This window comes from Rhipicephalus sanguineus, chromosome 8 (assembly GCF_013339695.2).
Source record: "Rhipicephalus sanguineus isolate Rsan-2018 chromosome 8, BIME_Rsan_1.4, whole genome shotgun sequence".
In the NCBI taxonomy this organism is placed as follows: Eukaryota; Metazoa; Arthropoda; class Arachnida; order Ixodida; family Ixodidae; genus Rhipicephalus; species Rhipicephalus sanguineus.
This window is the reverse complement of record NC_051183.1, coordinates 8,547,300-8,569,012: the sequence shown is the minus strand read 5'-3', so window position 1 is coordinate 8,569,012 and position 21,713 is coordinate 8,547,300. Positions and strand designations below refer to the sequence as shown.

The following is a 21,713-nucleotide window of genomic DNA, read 5'->3' as shown; positions in this document are numbered from 1 at the left end:
AAGGTGCACATATATGATGCCTTACAGATGCATAATGGGTACCTCGCTTCTCCACAGAATGACGAGTAATGGCATAGTGGGAGCTTCCCCACTTCGCAAAAATTATGAATATTTATGGCGTAGGGGGTATCTTGCAACCGCACTTGCTGTAGTCGCCCCTAGAGAGTTTGCAGTGGGCCCTGACTTTTACTTAATGTTCCAATTTACATTAACCGCCGGCTTCTTGGCCATCTCCCCGTTGTGGGTATGAGCCAAAGACAAGGAACAAGCAAGCAAGCAAGCTCTAGAAAGGCCTCTCCTTCAGCTTTCGCTGGGACTGTGGTGCGCGTTTCGCGCAGGCCACACATTTTTATTGGCAGTGGGGCGCTGTCACATGTTGGCGAACTGTGAGTTGTCACATGTTCGCTAACTCAAGTTGCAGCCTTGAAGAAGACAAGTACACTTGTCGAAACGTTGGCTGCAGTGACACCTTGTGTTCCAAGGATTTTCCATGTTTTGGTACTGGGACATTGTAATTGAATAAGAGGAGAAAAATTGTTTCTCTCTTTAGTGTCCCTTTAAGGGGAGACGTGGGTCTTAAAAAATGGTTTTTTTAAAGTTGGGTGAATGGCATGAAATTTAATACACTTATTCAGCTTTTTCTGCAGATTCAAGATCTCTAAGTAGATTTTTAATAGCTGCATTAGAACAAAAGATATGCAATTTCTAACACATATTTAAGCATACTTCTTACGGGGATTTTTGGCAACTTTGCTTTGTCAAACACAAAAACAAAGTATGTGGCAAGACTGCCAGGAAGCTGGTCTAGCCGGTGATGCTATTTATTTTCTTATAATGTTGTTCACCAAATTATAATTCTCGATTATCAGAAATAGTATGCAGCAAAAAAATTTCACTCACATTTACGTCTATTTTGCATTCAAAGTTCGTTGAAGACAATCGGATTAGCATCACCGGCTAAACCAGCTCTCTGGCAGCCTTGCCACATACTTTGTTTCTGTGTTTGACAAAGCAAAGTTGCCAAAAATTCTCGTAAGAAATATGCTTTTAGAGATTGCACATCTTTTGTACTAATGCAGCTACCAAAAATCTAATTAGAGATTTGGAATCTGCAGAAAAAATGGGATAAGTTTGTTAAATTTCGTTCAGTTCACCCAGATAACAAAACAAATAAAAAAAAGACCCGCGTCTCCCCTTAAGGTGACCATTATGTCGAACTGTAGTGAAGGGCGCAGAGGATGACATGTGGTAGGAGACGTGGGCATTGCATTTGTGCAAAGTCTGCAACTTGTGAAATATTGAGAGAAAGAAAAGTGTGGGCCTTACCTGATGGTCTATAAGATAGCAGCGCAAATGTAAGAGACAAGCACAAACAAAATGACGCAGAACACAGGCTCTGAACTTGGACTAGTTCAACTAGTCAGCACCTGTTGTGTGTCATTTTGCTTGTCCCTGTCTCCGTTAAATTTGTGCTCCTATATTATAGATCATGTGCAACCAACTTGCCCGTCAGTACTCGCTAAACAAACATGGTATTTGTAGGCAATTCTGCAAGTTCTATTAAACACTGTCTCTGTTCATTGCAGGTGTCCAGTTCCTAGTTGGCATCTCTGGCTATTACTGCAAGCTCTGCAAGGTTATGAGTGGAGATTCAGCCATGGCCCGTAACCACTTGCAAAGCCTTGAGCACAACCAGAACTACACGGTGTGTGGCCAGTGTCTTGCTCTGGCTCATCCCTGATGTAAAACACTGAATGTGTTTACAGTCAAACCCCGCTACAACGAAATTGACGGTGCTCGGAAAAATGTTCGTTGAAGCGAACATTTCGTTGTAGTGAAATCGAAAAAAATATGGCTGACCTGAGCTAGTAGAACAGTGAAACTTTTATTTCCAATATTCAAAAAGTGTCTGCTGCTACCTTTGCATCCCCAGCAGCGTCACGACGCGATTCTCCTATATATGCATAGCGACGCCACGTTGAAAAGCACGCAGAAACAACGGCTTCCGCGAACGAATCAAACAAGCACAGGCGCGCAACACGAACTGCACAGTTGCACCAACACGCTAACACTAGCTATTCGCCGACAACGGCGACATGCAGGCGTGCTGTCGCAGAGCGATGACTTACGCTTTATTCTATGCTATTCTTATCTACCACTCGCGGCTGGCCGATCCCGTTGATAATGCGGACGAATTGTTGCTCCGACCATCGGTCGCACTGGCCAAGCGCGAATAGTACGAAAAGCATTGGCATTGGAAAAGGCACCATTCCGCGATTGCACCCCAGAAGGGCTGCTCGCGTTGATAACGCGGATGTGGTGGATGTACCGTCGCTCTGACCACTAGCGAAGCGCGAAAAGCACGAAAAGTATTGGAAAGGCACCGGAAAAGCTATCGTTTCGCGATTGCACCCCAGTGTCGACAACTGAGCTTTGGCTTCGGATTGTCTGCGACTCAGAAGCAACTCAAGCCAGTTGCGAAAGCAGGGCAGTCTGATCGCCGTCGCTATCAAGCAATGGCGGCCCCCATGCTCAGTCAACAGCGGCGGTTTCTGGTGGTTCCAACACGCGATTCAGACTTTGAATTCGTATTTTTATGTTCTAAAATGCATCAAAATGTCCGAGATTGTGTTTATTGCACGGTAAATTAAATTTTTGAGCCCCGAATGGCATCGTCAAATTTCGTTGAAGCGGAACGGCAGCAGAAAAAGTGTTCGTTGTGGCGAGCATATTTATGCATTGACTCCTATGGACTGTTGACGGGGAACCGAGAATTTTTCGTTGTACCGGAAATTTCGTTGAAGCGGAGTTCGTTGTAGCGGAGTTCGACTGTACTAGGATAAAGTATTAGAGATTGCCGCTGATTCCCCCTCGTAGGTTCATTATTAGAAGAGAGAATGAAGCGACAACTATTTGAATTTCGTGCCAGAACTTCGGCGCCTATACAACAACATAACATCATGAACTTATCTTTTTTTTATATTTTGGGCACATTGGGAACTTGTCTTGATGTCAAGTTCAGTCACTAGCTCTCTAAGAACACAATGTAATTCATTTTTATGGATCAAGAATTCCATTAGTGCTGGCACACACTGTCAAAATGTACGACATCGTGGTCAGTTAGTGTGAGAAGAGCAGTTTCAGCACCTGTTATTTTCTTTTTCTTTTTTGTGCATACTCACATACCAAGCATTTGTTCATTGCAACAATTGTGGAATGGTAATTTACTGATCTAAATATTTATTTCATAAATAAATAAATGAATGAAACAAATAGATTAAAATGTTGTTTTTCTATTTAGTGTCCCTTTAATATATTTACAGATTCTTGCCCCCGTATTCAGAAACACTCCTTGACTTGAACTTGACTTGTCACCGCCTTCAACGCATTTGGAACGTGCTGCCTTTAGGCGGTGCCAAGGCAGCACAAACGCGTTTCACACGCGTTCCCTTGAGGCGGTAGCAAGTCAAGTTCAAGTCAAGGAGCGTTTCTGAATACGGGGGTTAGTCTTATGAGATACTTAGTCATTCAGAAACTGTTGTGTGAATTGTGACCGTTTGTCAGCAGCAGTCACATTTGCGGGCACAAGTTGTTGTGGCCAGTTATGTCCTGTGGTGGTGAGGAAGAAATCAAGAACCTTTAACTTTGGGTACGCTCAGTGCTCTGCGTGGCCAATACAAGGCAGCATTTTCCCTTGTACTGAATATTGTTGTGCATGACCACTCTGCTGGAAGAACTACCCTGCTCGATAAAATATCTGACGCGCGTATTTCATTTACTAATGGCAGAGGACTGTTTTTTTTTCCATGGTATACCCACAGCCATTAATAATTTCTGAGTGTGTTTTCAGCTGGTGGTCATTAGTATTCAAGACCTCGTATAAGGTGATGTTTAATACACAATTTGGAAAATTCTTGTTTTATCAACACCATGATGTGACGTCATATAACAGGCATTTCCCTCATGAGGTAGAACAAAGTTCTAATTTTACTGGCCTGAATACTAATGGGGTGTTCACCTTAGATTTGGTCGACCCTGTACCTGTGTACGTGTCGTGTTCTCACGGCTCAGTTTGCGTTGAAGCAGTAAACTACACAAAGGTTTTGTTGAGTTACACCAGGTACAATGCTAAAGGAGTTAGCTGCTAGTACAACTTCGTACAACGTTGAAGTTCAGGGGAAGATAGCATGTCGTCCTGTGTCAATCTTTTCTTGTGTGCCGTGTTAGTCGCGCTCCCCTTTTCATCATGAACCAACACCAACTCGCCCAACTTTTTATTATACTGAAGATGGAAAAACTGTAATGACGCAAAGAAGACAGGGACGAAGCGAAGACATGAGCAGACAGACACGGACGCCTTGTCTGTTTGTGTCTTCGCTTCGTCCCCGTCTTCTTTGCATCATTACTGTTTTTCCTCAAGCAATGAACCAACTAGCCCAGCAACAAGCCGTGTTGAAGATGGAAGCTTGAAGAGATGAAAAATTCGGGAACACAGGGTTTTGCTCAAGCCAGCGTTTCGACAAGCGGTCTTGTCTTCTTCAAAACTGCAACAGCCTCGAAGTTGAGCCTTGAAGAGAAGACCGCTTGTTGAAACGTTGGCTCCAGCGACACCTCGTGTTCATGAATTTTTCATCTCTTTGTACAGCGTTGCTGTCGCATTCATTGCTTCACCCTTGCGGCGAAACTGTGACCTTTTTTTCACTTGGAGCTTTTCCTTTTGCAGAAGTACATTCTGCTGAATCCGTTCTACGAGCGTCGGTGGAAGATGGAGAAGGACATTGCTCTAGTCTCTGCCATCAAAGAAGAAAAAGAAAAACAGGAAAAGGAGAAGCAGGAGAAAGACCGTGAGAAGGACAAGTCGAGGTCACGCTCGCGCTCTCCATCTGAGCGCAGTTCCTCCAAACGACACAAGTCAAACCGTAAAGAAGAGCAGGAAAAGATACGAAGAAAGAACGAAGAGTTGCAAAAGCAGGAACGTGAAAACAGCCTTTCGGTGAAAGAATTGGACGACTCTGAAACAAGTCCAAAGAAGGGAGCAAAGTCCACGTCGCCGCCGCCTTCCAGGGCGCCCTCGGGTGGAAGTGGAATCAAGCTTAAACTTCTCAAGAGCCAGAAAGTGCAGAAGCAACCGCCCAAACAGACTCCAGTTGTGATCATTGGCAAGGCACCGTGTTTCCGGCCGTCATTCCTGTCTGGAAAGTCCAAAGCGGGAGGAGCTTCAAACACAACAACGAAGCAAGAAGAAAGCAAGCCGTATGGTCCTGCACTACCGCCGAACTTAGCTTCGGCTTCGGCTGCGGATCTCGTGGAGGAGGCTAAGAAGAATGAAGCAGCCATGGAGATCCCGCTTCCCGACCCTGCCTCTGAATCGCAGGGTCAGTTGAAACTCGACAAGTCTTTTACTAAGGTCTTTTTCTGATTTCTCTGAGAAGTGTGTGAGGTTCTGTTTGCTCGCATTATTGAGGAAGAAATTGTGTCTTTGTTTTGTCCATTTCAAGGCAGCCTTGTAACTGACCCATCCCATTTCAACTTGTATTCCATTCTTCATATGCTTTAGGAATAAAAGCTGCTCGTTTTGTACATAAATTAAAGCACGCCTGTTTTTTTGTCTTTTTGCCCACACTTAGCTGTTCGGCCTCTTGTCTTCCTGCATACAGCCTACGCAATCCACCAACACACAAAAAAAAATATATTGCATTCAGAAACGTGGAATTTTGTGTTTATGATGCTGCCAGGTGTGCACTGTGAGAGCATATGAAAGCTTACTAGCAGTCTTTATGTGCCTCTAAATATTGTCTTCTAAACTCTGCTTTAATTGTTCCATCTAACTTTTTTGGATACATTCCACAAACGAGACTTCATGGTCAGAAAGTTTTTTCAATGTTTGCACGTTATTGGGCACAGTAATGCTTCAGACATGGCTCTGTTGTTTTCTGAATTAAGCATCATGCTTTTCAACTGTTTGGCATGCAGTAAGCCTTAGCTGTAAAGTCAGAAACTGGAGTGCTTCACGACATCACTGTAATTTTACTAATGAGGGCCTCTCTTGGTCTGGATCAATTCCGCAACAGGCTCACAACTGCACTTACACGTACAACATATTCAAAACACTGAAAAGCAATCTTATAAGATGTGAAGAACTTTCCATGCTATGCTTAAACGTGTTCAAGCTGCTTTACTGAAAATGGCCTCTATGTGACTGTTGTCATATGCGATGATCTACAAGGACCGTTTTATGTGCATGCACATGTACTAAATGTTGCTTGTATAAGAATGCGAGGTATACATGAATTTTCCACTATGACAGCTGATGTTTGCTCAGATTTCACATGGACGAAAAATTTGGGGTGGGTTTAATTTTACACCAGACTTGCCTATTTCGTTCAAAATAACCGGAACTGCATCGTTTATGGCAGTGCCATTAAATAAATTGTCATTTTTGCCTAGGTGAAGTGGGTTACCATCTGTTGCCACTGTAGTCAATGTATCCGACTATAGTGGCACGTTGTGTTGCAGAAGAATATAAATACCTGTAGTAGTATGTCAACTGTTGATGTACACTACTGGTTTATTGGTAAGCTAATGGGCAAGCAGCAGTGACAAAGGTTGTACTAAAGTGAACCTATTGCAAAATGCTACCTCTGTATGAAATGCGATTTCAGAGTGCTTGGATGGAAAAATCATGTATATGTGGCACTTCTATTGTGCAACACTCCGTGCACATGCTGTGCCTCTCATCGTACAAGTAGCGTTCCTGGTCTCGCCAGAAGCGCACATTAAATTTTTTTATACATTCTAACAAGCTGCTACTTCTACGAGAATGGGCACAAACGAACATTAGATGATGGCAGCTTGATTGCGTAGGCTGTGTGCAGCCTTAAAATAGGCCATGTCGAGCACATTTGCAAATCATGTCGTACAGATGAACAACTCCGGCAAAAAGTCAAAAAACAAGGTGGACAGCTGGCGCCATATAGCTACTTCTTTTTTTGTGCTTTGCAAAAATGCTTACAGCCAGTGCACTGACTTGTAAATCGCTTAAAGCAGTTCTTAAAGGGGCCCTGCAACATTTTTTTCAAGTAATCGAATGACTTCTTTAAAGGAGTTGATGCCACGCGAAATCGACTGCCGCAAGAATTTTTAGAACCTAGTATGAGCAGATTTACAGCGATTTGTCGCATGCTTTAAAGCACTTTCTCTCTCCTTTCATACCAGCAATCATGCTGAAAGCTACGCGGAGGGCGATGAAAAGGGGGCAAGAAGCTACGTCCGTTCGTCAGCATGCGTTGTGACCTTGAACACTTTCTTTTCTCTTTTTTCCTTCGAACACATTGCCTACTTTCAGCGTGATCGCTTGCGGGCACGTCACGGCAGCCGCGGTAACTACGCAGCTCATGATATTCAAGTCAGCCAATAGCCGCGGGCTTAGTATTTATGGCACAGTCACCTGGGTTTATGGCATCATTTGTCGAGAAAAGGAGCGAGCAATTTCTAGCTGACTATAAGAATTAATCATAAATTCCAGGCCGTGTGCTACGCTATAATGTTTGGCTCGCATGTTCTCAGGAGCCTCGACTATCGATCGGCAGTGTTTTCTGACCGTGCTCAAATAGTGTTGCAGGGCCCCGTTTAAAAACGATATAGTTGCACACTATTTAACTCGACCTAGCAATGAAAAAATGCTTTTGAGTCGGGGCACCTGTTGGTGATAATCGCATCGAGGTTTCAATCTGTGGCTTAGCACAATATTGAGAGACCTGATGTGCATTTGTGACAGGCATGGATCTTTTTCTTTTTGCCACATTCCCCAGCTCGTATTGCTGTGCACAAAAGCAAATGATGGCAAGGAATACACCGCAGAACATTTCAAACAAAAAATTCAGCCTTCTGAATTTGAGTCAACGTTTACACTTTCACATCATACAGGGTTGTCCGCTCTTAAGAGGAACACCTTGTCAGTAGGCATTCCAACATAATGTTATCTCTTCCTTTTTGGTTTAAAAAAAAAAGTTGCTGCTTTTATGCCTAATGCAGATATCTACTGAATGTTGCATAAAAAGCAGTGCGACGGGCGCATGACTCTTGCAGCTAAATTGCGGGTTAATTGCGAGGCACATTTTGCCTGTAAGTAACCTATTGTAGTGTACTCTGTTTAAACCCATATTTGCAAGCGTTACTGTTCTCTTTCTTGCACAGGATGGCTGAATTTGAATGCAATCTTGATTGAAGTTGGAAAGTAATGCTAACAAATGGGGTTTTACGCAGTCTTAGAGGAGTACTGGCACGATTTTGAGACATCATAAAAGGGATGTTGCTGGTTTGCTTGATGTGCAGCGTTCACACTCTCCACGCACTGGAGTTAGACAATGCGTATCAAATATTTTACTTTGATTTTAAAGTTTTCGTTGCTGAGCATCGGCAAGTCAGCCCCGCCACAATGGACATTATCCCGACGAGTCAACACAGTTACACTGAGTTTGCAAACTCTGCGTCTTGCATGCAGCCTAAATCGCAGAAATCACTGTCTGAGGCACTGGACGATAATACACTCATCGTTCTTTTCGTGCACCAAGAGCAGATGATGGATCAGTCGCCAGTACGTCGCGAGCTGCTGTCTTCCTGTGACGTCACACTGTGGTGACACGTCACTGAGAAGCCGCCCCCTCGATATCAAAACCGAAAGTTTTTTTTTTAAGGTAGCGGTTTCTAAAATATATTCAATGCATTCCCAGGCACCACAGTACTCTTTTTTAGGATTCTCGACAGCAATGCTTTTATATGGAGTGACAGTCCGAAAATACTTAGAATCCATGTCAGTACTCCTTAAGTTATTTTGCAGTTTTTTCAGTGTATAACAGAAGCCACTACAAAGTACAAGTGCTGTGCAATGTTTGAGCCAATACCAGCCAGCAATCTAGCTGCAAGATCCTTGAGTACCCGACACTTTTATTTCATTTAAAGTTAATCAAATGGTCTGCTAGCCGTGAGTCCTAATTTAAGCGTATGATAGAACACATTGCTAATGAGATGCTTTGCCTAAGAGTGGACAACACTGCAGTTGTCACCTACATATACATTCAGCTGCCTTTGCAAAGGTGAGCACTATTTTAACAATGCATGTCTTGTACTTGAATCCGGGCAAGTTGATTCAATTAGTGGCATTCATATGCTGACTTAAGAGGGCATGTTTGCAAATATTCGAGAAGCTGGGTGAGATAATTTCTATCCTTAAAAAATAGGTTTCGTTTGTCTTCAGAACTGCCTTTAAGGTATGTTAGAAAGAGCTCTTAGTAAATAATTGTAGAGGTTTTTTTTTTTTCACTGCATGTCCCGTAATTACTACTTGGAAGACATCAAAAGTTTGTTTTTTAACGCAATAGCATTAAATAGCTTATTTGCATAAATTTCGGTGTTGGCATCATTGGTCGTGAGGGAATAACCGAGATAGATGCAAATAAATAACAAAAATCTTCAGTTTGAGAGGGAATTGAACCCAGGCCTTCTGCGTGTTGAGCAGGTGTTGTACCACGGAGCCACGCTGGTGCTTGAAATTTTTTGAAAAAAAAAAAAAAATGCGTATAAGAATGTCATGTAGTGTGTGGAGTCTCCTTTACGCATCTAATATTGCGTGGCAGAAGCGTAGAATCGCACTAGGCATCACCCCATGTGAATTACGCTGCAAAGGGGTTGTTTGACGGCCCACCCATTAAGAAGCTCTCAGGCATAATTAATCATCATCATTGGCAGCAATAGCATCAACAAAGTTTGCAGCTGCACAGGTGCGCGTGTTGCCTTGCAGACACATAGTGGCTACTTCCCAAATGTACTTGCAGTAGCCAGGCTAGTGTTATGCGCACAGACGTTCCTCCTTGCAGCGCGTTGAGGTGTCCACTGAGAACCGAAGCCAGGCTAGCAGTTGAGAAGGCGATGTGCACGAGGCCCGATTATGCTATTGCTTTCCAATCTTGAAGGCAAAGCTATAGCGTCCTCGAAGGTTTTGTGTGCCTGGTATGCACGCAACATGATTGCGGAAATGTAATGGTTAACTAGTGCAAGCTTCCATAATTACTTGTAGATTGATCGTTCATGTTGAACTTATGACCATTATGTGTCATTGAGGGTCGTGTCATATAAAGCATTAGAGTGAATCTACTCACTTTGAAGCAGTGCAGATTTTACGATCTCTAGCATTTTCTCTGTCACATTGTCAAATTTGATGGCTTTGAGAGAGAATGCAGCCGCTGCAATGGCTTGGTAATTACGGTGCTCGACCGCTTACCCATAAAACGCAGATTCAATCCCAACCGCGGTCACATTTCGATGGAAGCGCAATGCAAGAGTCCTGTGTACCGTGTGATTTCAATACACATTAACCTCAGATGGTCAAAATTATCTGGAGACCTCCATCATGGCGCCTCTCATAGCCTGAGTTGCTTTGGGATGTTAAACCCAATTAAACAACCTAAAAGAGAATGCCATTAACATTGTACGTAGTTTTGCCCTTTAGCGATATGCTGCCAAGGGTGAGGTTGTGAGAAAAAGTTCTAGCTTGTCAAAGTTGACACTGAAAGTAAAATTGCAGGCGATTTGGAAAAGACAAAGGAGGAGGGCAAAATGCAAGGTAGTTTAGGTCAAACTTGAGGCACAGATTTATGCAATAAGAATGCTTACATGCCATAGGAAAAATGCCAATCAGAGAGATATGACCTTGCTTTTTTTACACACGGAAGGCAGTCACGCTATCACATTGCAGTTAAGTTGCAGTGCCAATGCAACATTTTGACGAGACATACAGTAGTGGAGGGTTCCCAGTTCTGACCACTTGGCAGTCCGTAACGTTAAGTGCTGTGCCCACGGATAGGCCTCTTGCCACTGATCTCGATGCCTGGCCATTTGTAAGGTAGTTCATGAGCTTGATGCATTCATAGATTTATTTGCCATCTACTCAAAAGTAGGCTAAACTAAAAATTTACTGTAGCCTCCTAAAAACTGTTTTTGCGACACATGCCGCAACAAAGCTTACAAATTTGTCACTGGTGCTTTTGTCTTCTTGTTCTTGTTCTTCTAGCATTATCCTGAAAAATCTTGTGTTTCTGAATGATGTAGGAATTTGGGAACTTGTGAACTTCCATTTAAAGGACTTCAACCTTGGTTACCATTTTTCCTTGAGGTAGAAATGGCACTAGCAGAGGCTATGATGCTTGAGGAACATCAGTTATGCTAACTACAGTGATAAATTAGCATGTATATTTGCCTGAAATTGCAAATTTAATAAAATATTCAACAACAGGTTATCAATGAATAGCGCTTGAATTTAAAGCACCTTAGAAAGTAAACTTGAAAAAGACACCCATCACTCATCAAAGCTTTACCACCACAAGCCCAAGCTTGGAGACAACAGCAGTCACAAGCCACGTTGATTCCTTTCTCTGTTGGCTGTGCAACCAAGAATTAGAGCGCCCATTGCATTGGTTGAATGCTCACGTGTGTACTGCTCATGTATTTCAACATGCACACTGGGCCTAAGGAATATTTATGCACGTGTGTGTATGTTTTTGGCATTGTTGCATGAAGCATAATGAGTACAGCTCTTCATTATTTTTGCAGTTAAAGGTCTGTAGCTGCCCAAAAGATGTTGGGTTTAAAGTACTGATTAACTTTTTTCGGATGTTTTAGAAAATACCACACCTGTAGCACATAAAAGAATGAGATTCAGCAAGTGTACATGTTAGAAAACATACTTTAATTTGACACTAAAATGTATAGCTGTTTTGGGTTGCATTTTACGCATAGAAATAAATGGTTGATTTGGATGAAAGGATGGTGAACAGCCGCCAGCTAGCATTGTTGAATTGGCGAACAATGCCATCGCAACTTGATCTGATGTCATTGACACTGCCATGGTTTTATGGCACAGCAAAATTTGTCGATGTCGCGGAGCAACAAGGTTAGATACAATGATGTTGCTTGTAAAAATGGCTTGGTTCTTTGTGAAAAGCAAAGGATTGATAGAAATAGTGATGTATTGGGTAGCTACAAGGCGAGGTTCATAGTTTTATTAACCATGTATATGTTGCAGTAAGCGTTTACTTGCTAGTTAAATTTAAAACTGTCACATGTATTCTGGCAAACGTGAAGGGATCTCCCTCGATAATGGCGGACACATGCTGTCATGACACCGGCATGATGAACAGAACAGCTGCAGGTGAGCATACACTTCTCATAGCCTAGCTTGAAGTAAAGGGTTCGATTCCCTGCCACTGCTGCCATATGTCGACAAGTAAAATGCAAAGAACACCTGTGTGCTTAGATGTAGGGACACGTTAAGAACCCCAGATGGTCAAATTTAATCCGGAGTTCCCGGAATAATTGGCTCATAATCCTCATAAATGCCTCATAATCACGTCGTGGTTTTGGTACGTAAAATCCCAGCAATTGTTAATTCTCATTGCTTCTCACTTTGAAAAGCTTAGGATTACATGACCGCTATCTCTATGTGCGTGGGAAAATGTGCACAAAGCCGTTAAGCCATGATGGCTTGGCCAGCCTTTGCTCCTTTTACAGATTGCTTAAGAGAGGGTATACGTTTTGTCAGGTGCCAACCATATTTTTGGACTGACGAAGAATAAAGGCTTATGCACACCTGTGGCCAGCACCGGTTGCGCCACAAAGTTAGTCGTTAGCAACTGGTTGCAAGTGGTCACTTTGATCGAAAAGCAACTGTATTGGCTCAGTTGCTCACTGCTTGATTTTTCAGTAGCGCAACTGCAGTCGAAAACCTCTGCACCAATCAGATGAGCAGGAACAGAATGTCAGCTTATTTTGCGAGGCATCGGCAGTGGGAGCAGATGTGAATTCGGTGTGGTGACGGCTATAGATTGCAGTTGTAGGTGTGACTATTGGTCGCCTTGAGTCGCGTTTTGGTCACTGGTCGCAATTGGTTATGCGACCGATGCTGGTCACTAGCGTGAATGAGCAGATTGCACTTGTTGGCTATGCGACCGATGCTGGTCACTAGCGTGAATGAGCAGATTGCACTTGTTGGCATGCCATTACTTCTGGTGAGAGCTTTAGTATGAAGTTGAAGACAACATACAAAGTGACAAAAAGGAGAGTGCGTTTCTTTGTCATCTTTCAGCTTAGTGCTTCTCTTGCCAGTCGACAAGTAAGTATGCCTTGTGTAGTCTACAGTGCCTTAGAAAGTTTTTCTTGTCCTTTCGTGCTGTAACATAATGAATGAATACCAACTAGCTCGATTTACTGTACTCCTATATCTCCTTAGTATTGACATGTAAATTAATATGTGCTTATAATGAATGTGATTCGTACCAAAGGTACTTTTAAGTCAGGTGTAAGTAACTGTGGTGATTGGCTGGTGCAGTGGCACAGTGGTCTAGTGGTTATGGCGCTCGACTGCTGACCCGAAGGTCGCGGGATCGAATCCCGGCTGCGGCGGCTGCATTTTCGATAGAGGCGAAAATGTTTGAGGCCCGTGTACTTAGATTTAGGTGCACATGAAAGAATCCCAGGCGGTCGAAATTTCCGGAGCCCTCCACTATGGCGTCTCTCATAATCATATCGTGGTTTGGGACGTTAAACCCCAGATATTATTATTATTATGGCTGGTGCAGTCGTTACAATTCTCAGCTGCTGACCAGAAAGACGTGGGTTCGATCCTGGTCGCAATGCTTACATTTTGACAGAGGCGAAATGCCAGAGGCCCGTGTACTGTGCGATGTCAGCGCACATAGAACCCCAGGCGGTCAAAATCATCCAGAGCCCCTCCACTACGGCGTGCCCCGTAATCGTATCTTGTTTTGGCACGGGAAACACCAGAAGTTACAATTGTTATTACTGTTATAAGGTGGGACATGTTTCTGTCTTGCTGCACAGCTCCAGCACAGGCGCCAACGACGACCACTGAAGCTACAGACAATACAGCGACAACCACTGCGACCACAGTGAAAACGGTGACGACCACTGCAGCCTCTGCTCCAATCGTGTCTGTCACGCAAGCTCCACGCAAGCAGGCCCTGAAGTCCGGAGTCGTGGCCAAGGTCACGTCACTGCCCGGTGTGCCTGGAGCCAGCATGACTGAGGAAGACATGGATCTGAAGCTTCTTGGCATAGAGCGTGATGACATTCAACCAATCGCTCCGGTGAAGCCGCCACCAGTGTACGGTCCAGTGCCGCCCCCTGCGGTGCAGCTGCCAAATCTGTCCGTGCCACCGCCCATGTTCCCGGTGCCTCCTCCGAAACGGACCTTGTTGCCACCACCACAGTACCTGGCCACGGTGCCACCACCGACTCTGGCACCGTTGAACGTGCCGCCACCAACAGGTGAGACTGTTTTTGCATTGCACATACTGGCTGCCATGCTAGCTCCATCTTGAAAATTCTCTCTGCGTTATTGTGCTTGCAATACTAATAACTGAAAGGGTTGAAAAATTCTTGCACACGGGGTGTTGCCGGAGCTAACATTTCGACAAGGGGAGCTGTCTTCTTCAAGGCAGCAGCTGCCTACCTTAGCGCGTTTATGTGTATGCTTTGTACCCTCTCATACACATAAACACGCTAAGGTAGGCATCTGCTGCCTTAAAGAAGACAGCACCGCTTGTCGAAACGTTGGCTCCGGCAACGCCCCGTGTGCAAGAATTTTTCACATCTCTTCGAGCTTCCATCTTCCCCTGAACTTCTGCCTTATCTTGATAACTGAAAGGCTGCATGGACCGACTAGTGTTAGAGCATGGAGACGCTGCACTTTGCATCAGGTTGTCCTTGAAGTTAAGCAGTGGATCTGGGCAGGTGGCTTAATGTTAGGATTGGTGATCAGCTGGCTTGATGGAATGGGTACCAAGAGACACAAAGCACAGCAGAAGTCAGTAGGGCGATAAGTGGGGTGATGAAATAACAAAATTCGCAGGTTTAAAATGGTCAGTTGGAGATAATTTCGAGAGGCCTTCGTCCTGCATGGTGCCCTGCGTAGTGATGATGCCCAAAATAAGGTTACTACTGGAAAAGGACGCTGAAGTAAGACGCTAAAGCAGAAATTAAGACTCGTGAAATGTTGTTTCAAAAAATATATTCTCTATTGTCATAGTAAGATGTTCAGGCACCACCCCATTGGAGCATCGATCATATATGATTGATGGCTTTCCGCATGCTGCCAAGTTCATAGTTTTGTGTGTTTTTACACGTATTGCTATCTAGCATGTAGTTTCATTGCTAGACTTTCAGTTTCAGCATAGTTTGCCATTTTTCAGGAAAGCGGCAACACACGAGAGAGAGATTTGTGGGCAGCGGCGGCAGCGAACGTAGCGGACCATGGTGTCAGGCTCCCATCAGTCCACGCAATGAAACCTATGTGAATTGTGTGATTCCGCTGCTTTGATGGCAGACTTTTTTGACGAGTCGAGCATTGAGGTGTCCAAAGATAACTGACAGCTTGGATTTTATTTCGGAGAGTGATTCGGACGGGGATCGACCTGGGACTTGAGCCAGTACTCGTAGATGAGCATAGTTTCACATCCGCTTCTCTCGCGAGTAGCCAAAGAGGCTTTCTGTTTGTTCGCATTGATTTATTTCTGTTTGGTAGAGTCTCAACAGTCTTTTAGAGAACAGCTCATCCATCAGCTTCTCAATCTTGACGACGCCAGGCCAGCCCGCACTGCTCTATCTCCTCCACTCCCATCCACGAGTCACGCGCTCCACAAGCCAGAAAATGTTGGCAGGCACAAGAATTGCAAGCTCTGTGATAAGCAGAAGAAAACCTGAGTTGAAAACAGATGTTTTTTAGTACCTGTCAAGCACGTTCATCTTCCATTACTGCGCAGAACTGCTTCGTTGAGTGGCGCAAGCCCCATTGAGCATGAGTATTGCACTCATTTAGAAGCACACCAAAGAAAGTGCTGTAGTTATGTGTACCAAACTTTTCAGAGTAAGAAAAAGGGCTATGAGGCATGTTTCGTATATCTTGGATTTTTTATTTTACTGTAATATTTTCGCTCAAGTATATATGTTTATTCCAACTTTTTTATGTTGTCCTTGCAGCAGGTGTTCAATGGGGACATTTTTTATTACTACTACGTATAATCCTTATGGGTGATATTTCAATCTGTATGAAACGCCATTTTATTAGCTTCATTTTGATGTACGTAACAGAAATATAGCGCCATGACTTGATTTAATTAAAAAAAAAAAAAAAACTTCTGACACCGTTCCCGATTGCCTCTTTTTTACACGGTCCCGAAAGAGTTGAAACTAGAGTCTGCATACTCAGATTTGTTGAATTTTGCTCCCGATTCTTATTGCTGGTACATATAAGTTGGACATTACGAATGTCAAAGTACTGGGTATTAATGAGAACTAACAAACCATAATGCCAAGGAAAGTATAGGGGGTGTTATTTGTAGTAATTAGAAAGTAAAGTGGACGAAAAGATAACTTGCCACTGGCAGGGACCAAGTACTGGGTGTGTGTTATGCATCTTTTTATTTCTTAGCTTTTATTTCAAGCACATATGTGGAGTTCAATAGATAGGAAGAAGGCATTTAGTAGGAGTAAGTAGTGAAGCTTGTTTTGCCACATAATAAAGCTGAATACGAGCACTATGGGTCACACAAAGGACATCGATGTGAAACTCAATTTTCTGCAATGTCTGCTGCGGTATAGCCTAACCTCGTCAGTGGTTGAAACGGCGTTAGTGATACTTCACCTGAGTTTGGTAATGTTCCATACCTTTGTTTGCCACACAGCCTCTTAAACAGATCTAGGGTCATTATGCCTGGTGAGCAAGGTGACCAGGAAATTGGGCAATCCTTCAACTTCCCCACTTCCTTTCTTCACTGTGTTACCTTAACTACACAAATTCACAAATAATGCGAACTTCAGTAGTAACAAAGTACACTGAAGCGAATGTCAGTCACTTATCTCATGATTTGCATTTTGTAATGAATTTTTCAGACCTAAACTCACCTTATTGGCACCCTTTCATTTTTCATGTATTGATTCCAAGAGCAGTGTTTGGCTCCTTTAGAATGCAGCCTGTCTTACCTACAAAGAAATACATTGGCTTGTCGATGTGTGTTGTCAAAATCCACAATGTTATGGTGAGCTGTCGTGCCAATTTTAAGGTGATGGTGCCACCTGTTTCTTCCTTTCTTTTTTATCCTCTTTAGCAAGCCTTCTCTCACAGTAGGTTTACATCCACACTTCGGAAGTGGCAGGAGAGTGAATAGGACAAAGCAGGCAGAAATTCTTTTTCGTGCTTTTTTGTGCCTGCCACCACGTTCACCACGTCTATTAAGTATATAAGTTGGCACTGGACATTAACCATCCTAGCTGAAGTGCAGCACAGTGACTCCTGAGACAAAGTGCAGCGTAGTAAATAAAGCATCAAACCTATCGAAGCTAAGTGCGCTTGCATCAGAATAGGAAGTCTTCGAGGTCAATGGCATGTAACGTTAGACTGCTCATTTTTTAGGGCCATTACCATGATTTCTGGTGTCTTTTTAAGACGTTGTCATTGAAAATACTGGAAACAGTAGCTATAAGCTCTTGAAGCGAATTGTAACATATAACATCACCTAGGCGAATGATTCAAGGCTAAAGCAGTGTGCCGCTGAAGTACTTATCTGTGCACGACTTTACTCAGTAGTGCTTTTCATTTCATTAGTTCTTTCAGCGGCCTAATGAGGTGCCTCTAAAACTCATTTCAGCTACCTTGCATGTGAGGCCTCATTTACTAACCCATGGCAGACCATTTGTGGCAAATGCTGACTACGTCAAGCCCAACAACAACAGGGTTACATGTAACACAGTGGTGCCCCTGCAAGTGTTGCGGCTGCCGCCTCCGCCCCCGCCTGATGAGCCGGAGCCACCAGCGCCACCGGTGACGAGAGCGAGAATGGCAGCTGCTCAGAGGCCACCCCCTACCCTTACTCCCATACAGAGGGCTGCACCCACTGCACAGAGGGCTGCACCTACGACTGCTGAACTTCCTCAAGAGCCAACACAAGCTACTGAACCTTCTGTTGACACAGCTGGTGGGAAAGACATAAGTGTCATGACTACTGGAGCAGCTCCAGAGATAAACAAAGCATCCTCTGGTGACACTAAACCTACAGCTACTGTGGCTAATGCAGCAACGATTGAGCCTCCTAGTGAAAGTGTGAAATCGGAAATACAAGGTGCGGACATGAAGGTTGCAACTGCCGCTGATGTTACCTTGGAGTGCGCTGCTCAGCCTGTTACAGAGTCAGTCGCTGAAACTGTGGCGGTGAAGCCATTAGAGCCAACAACACAAGCTGAAGCCTGTGCCTCACAGTCTCATGAACCTCAGAACGTGGCAGTGCCTGAAGATATTGCTCCGATATCTCCTGACAGTTCGCCTGCCATAAGCAGTGCTGCCACTGCTTTGGAGAGTGCTGCTGAGCCAGTTACAGATCCAAGCAATGAAGCTGTAGCAGCGAAGGCATCGGAACCAACCACACAAGGTGAAGCCTTGCAGTCGCATGAACCTCACAATGCGACACTGCCCGAAAGTATTGCTCCGATAGCTTCTGGCAGTTCTCCTTCCATGAGCAGCACTGCCATTGCATTGGAGAGGGCTGCTCAGACTGTTTCAGAGTCTGTCACTAAAGCTGTAGCAGTGAAGGCATCGGAACCAACCATACAAGGTGAAGCCTTGCAGTCGCATGAACCTCACAATGCGACACTGCCTGAAAGTATTGCTCCGATAGCTTCTGGCAGTTCTCCTTCCATGAGCAGCACTGCCATTGCATTGGAGAGTGCTGCTCAGACTGTTTCAGAGTCTGTCACTGAAGCTGTAGCAGTGAAGGCATCGGAACCAACCACACAAGGTGAAGCCTTGCAGTCGCATGAACCTCACAGTGTGACACTGCCCGAAAGTATTGCTCCGATAGCGTCTGGCAGTTCACCTTCCATAAGCAGCACTGCCATTGCATTGGAGACTGCTCAGACTGTTACAGAATCTGTCACTGAAGCTGTATCAGCGAAGGTATCAGAACCAACCACACAAGCCTTGCAGTCTCATGAACCTATCGAAGTGACTGTGCCTGAAGGTGTTGCTCAAGTAGCTGCTGGCAGTTCACTTACTCTAAGCAGTGATGATGTTGCCATGAAGAGCTCTGCTCAGCCATTTACAGAGCCAAGCAGTGAAACTGTAACGGAAAAGCTGTCAGAACCAACCACACAATGTGGAGCCTTGCAGTCTCATGAACCTCATGAAGTGACAGTGCCTGAAGGTGTCACGCCGATAGTTGCCGGCAGTTCACTTGCTGTAAGCAGTGCTGATGTTGCCTTGGAGAGTGTCACTCGACCTGTTACAGAGCCAGGCAGTGAAGTTGTAGCAGCGAAGCCATCAGAGCCAACCTCACAAGATGAAGCGTTGCAGTCTTGTGAACCTCATGTTGCAACAGTGCCCGAAAGGGTTACACCGATAGCTGACAACATTTCACTTGCCATAAGTGAAAGCTATGTGGGCACAGCCAAGGCTGATATTCCTAGCTGTGCCACAGACATTGAAGATAAAAAGACCGAAGATATATTTGATGCTTGTGGGAGCATTCAAAAGCAGGTGTCTGCTGATGCTTCTCAAAGTCAAGAAAGTGAGGTTGCACCATACCCTTCATTCCTGACAGAAGCTAATGCTGAATATGACGCTGCTAGCTCCGTAGGCGAGATCTTGGAACTAAGGGTGAATGCACAAGAACTGCATAAAAAAGAAACAAGCAGTCCAGCAGACACTGAAGTGATGGAGCAGTCTGAGCATAGGAGTTCTGCCCTGCTAGGGCAGCATATATCTGCCGCCAGCGCGGGCATTGAAGCTAACAAAGTAGACACATCGATTGAAGGCAGCAATTCTAGCACTTCATGTACTGCGGGTGAGGGTCAGTACCATACAACACCCTTTTATGACTCTGAAAAAGTTGCCCTTAATTTGTCGGAAAGTGCTCCACTAAGCAGTTACTTTAGCTTGCGGGCTCATCCAACGTCGACAGGAGCAGGCCAGGAAACGGTATCTGCGGAAGCTAAACGCACTTGTTTTCAGCCTGAGGATTTTTCGCCAAGTGAGAATGTGACTGCAAACTTCAGTGTGAATGACAAGGCTAACACTGTTGAAGATGTGTCCAAAGCTGAAAATGGGGCAGAGAATGTTGTGCAAAGTTCAGGTATTTTAGGAGGCGAGACATCGATTGCAGTAGACCAGAATGTCGAGGGAGATTCGTGTTCCAGTGGTGCCACAGAAATCGAGGAAGACATTTCTGGCAGAATGGAAGTCAACTACGGAGACAGTGAGGAACCGTTTATTGGAGAGGATAAAACGTTTCACGAAGAGACCGGGATGCTCGCTACTGAAAGGGGAGAGTTGGACATGGTCACTGAAGGGCTCACTGCCGCAGATATGTTGGAAAAAGACATCTCAAGTAAAAAGCTTGATTGCGGAGACTGTGCAGGCGGGAGTGGGGATCACGTAGGTCTGTCAGCTGGCAACACTGATGGCAGTAAAGAATTTTTTCGTAATGTAGTAGGAACAGCCAGCACCACCGAATGTGCACAGTTTGCCGTGGAAGATGTCACTGTTGCACAGTTTGTCCAATGCAAAGAAAAAGAGACCAGCACTGTAGTAGCAGAGGAGGAAGCACTGGACAGTGTAGCCAAAGCAGCGGAAGGGACGGCTGATGTAAACGAAAGCTGCGCGGGGATCGGTAGCGTAAATGAGACGTTTGGTCATCAAGCCGATGCTGAGGTCCCGTTCGCAACCTTCGACAAGCGGTCGTCTGCTGGAGATTGCTCCGTGCCCGTCGTGACAACACTGGGCTTGGACAGCCTTCTGGACGACTGCCCAGACTGGAAAACGGCTATTCTAGATGCTACTGTCGACCTCGACAACAGCATGCCGGGGGAGAGCCTCTTTAACAGCGCATCTGTTTCAGCGGAGCCGCTGGCCAGTGCGATGGCTGCAGGGGATGTGGCTCGAGACAGTGCAAGATCAGAAGAAAAGTTCGGCAACTCTAATCCAAGCAGCCAGCTTCTGCAGCCAGATTCGGTAAGTCCCAGCAGGACTATGCCATCTTGGCATTCTAACCTTTCATAATCCTCCCATCTCTGCTGTTAATCATTTCTGGCGGGTGTGTTAACATCGAAAGTTCAATTTTTGGGGTTTCACTGGCTGAAACCACAATTTGCTTGTAAGGCATGCTGTAGTGGGGGACTCAGAATTAATTTTTACTACATTTTTTATTTATTTATTTTATTTATTACATGGGGTTATGATGTTCGTTGACATGCAATTAAATCTAAATAAACATTGACAGCTCACTTTATATTATAGGAAGGGTTGTCTAGACATATGCTATTTGGTCAGTATTGGCAGTTTGCCAGAGGCTATCTAGACATCATGGTGCTGATTTTTAATTTGTGCAAGGTAGAAACTGACTGCAGATTCAAGATTTTATTGCTTTAGATTGTATTGCTCTGAATGAATGCTGTGGACTTCAACCATAGTCTGTCACAATCTAAGAAAAAGATATATATACAGCCACCACTCTCCCACTGAAGGGGAATTTACATGGACGCTCCATCGAATTGTGTTTGCTCATCTTCATGATGTCAAACACTTTTCTATGTTTTAGGTAGTTGATTTTACCATACAGGTGTATGCTTGTGTCACTTGTTTTAGTTTGAAAACT

General features: G+C 44.4%; 1 protein-coding gene across 3 annotated transcripts in view; it reads left to right on the top strand.

Moving 5' to 3' along the window:
* The window catches only part of LOC119401285 (titin), a 70,392-nt gene that overhangs the window by 44,161 nt on the left and 4,518 nt on the right, over positions 1–21,713 (top strand). For 2 of the 3 annotated variants that reach the window (XM_037667973.2, XM_037667972.2), the window contains 4 exons: positions 1,587–1,705; positions 4,724–5,375; positions 13,894–14,340; positions 17,718–21,070. In XM_037667973.2, coding sequence (XP_037523901.1) covers positions 1,587–1,705; positions 4,724–5,375; positions 13,894–14,340; positions 17,718–21,070 — 4,571 coding nt within the window. The remainder of the gene's footprint in view (positions 1–1,586; positions 1,706–4,723; positions 5,376–13,893; positions 14,341–17,717; positions 21,071–21,713) is intronic. The other variant, XM_037667975.2, reaches the window with a different exon arrangement.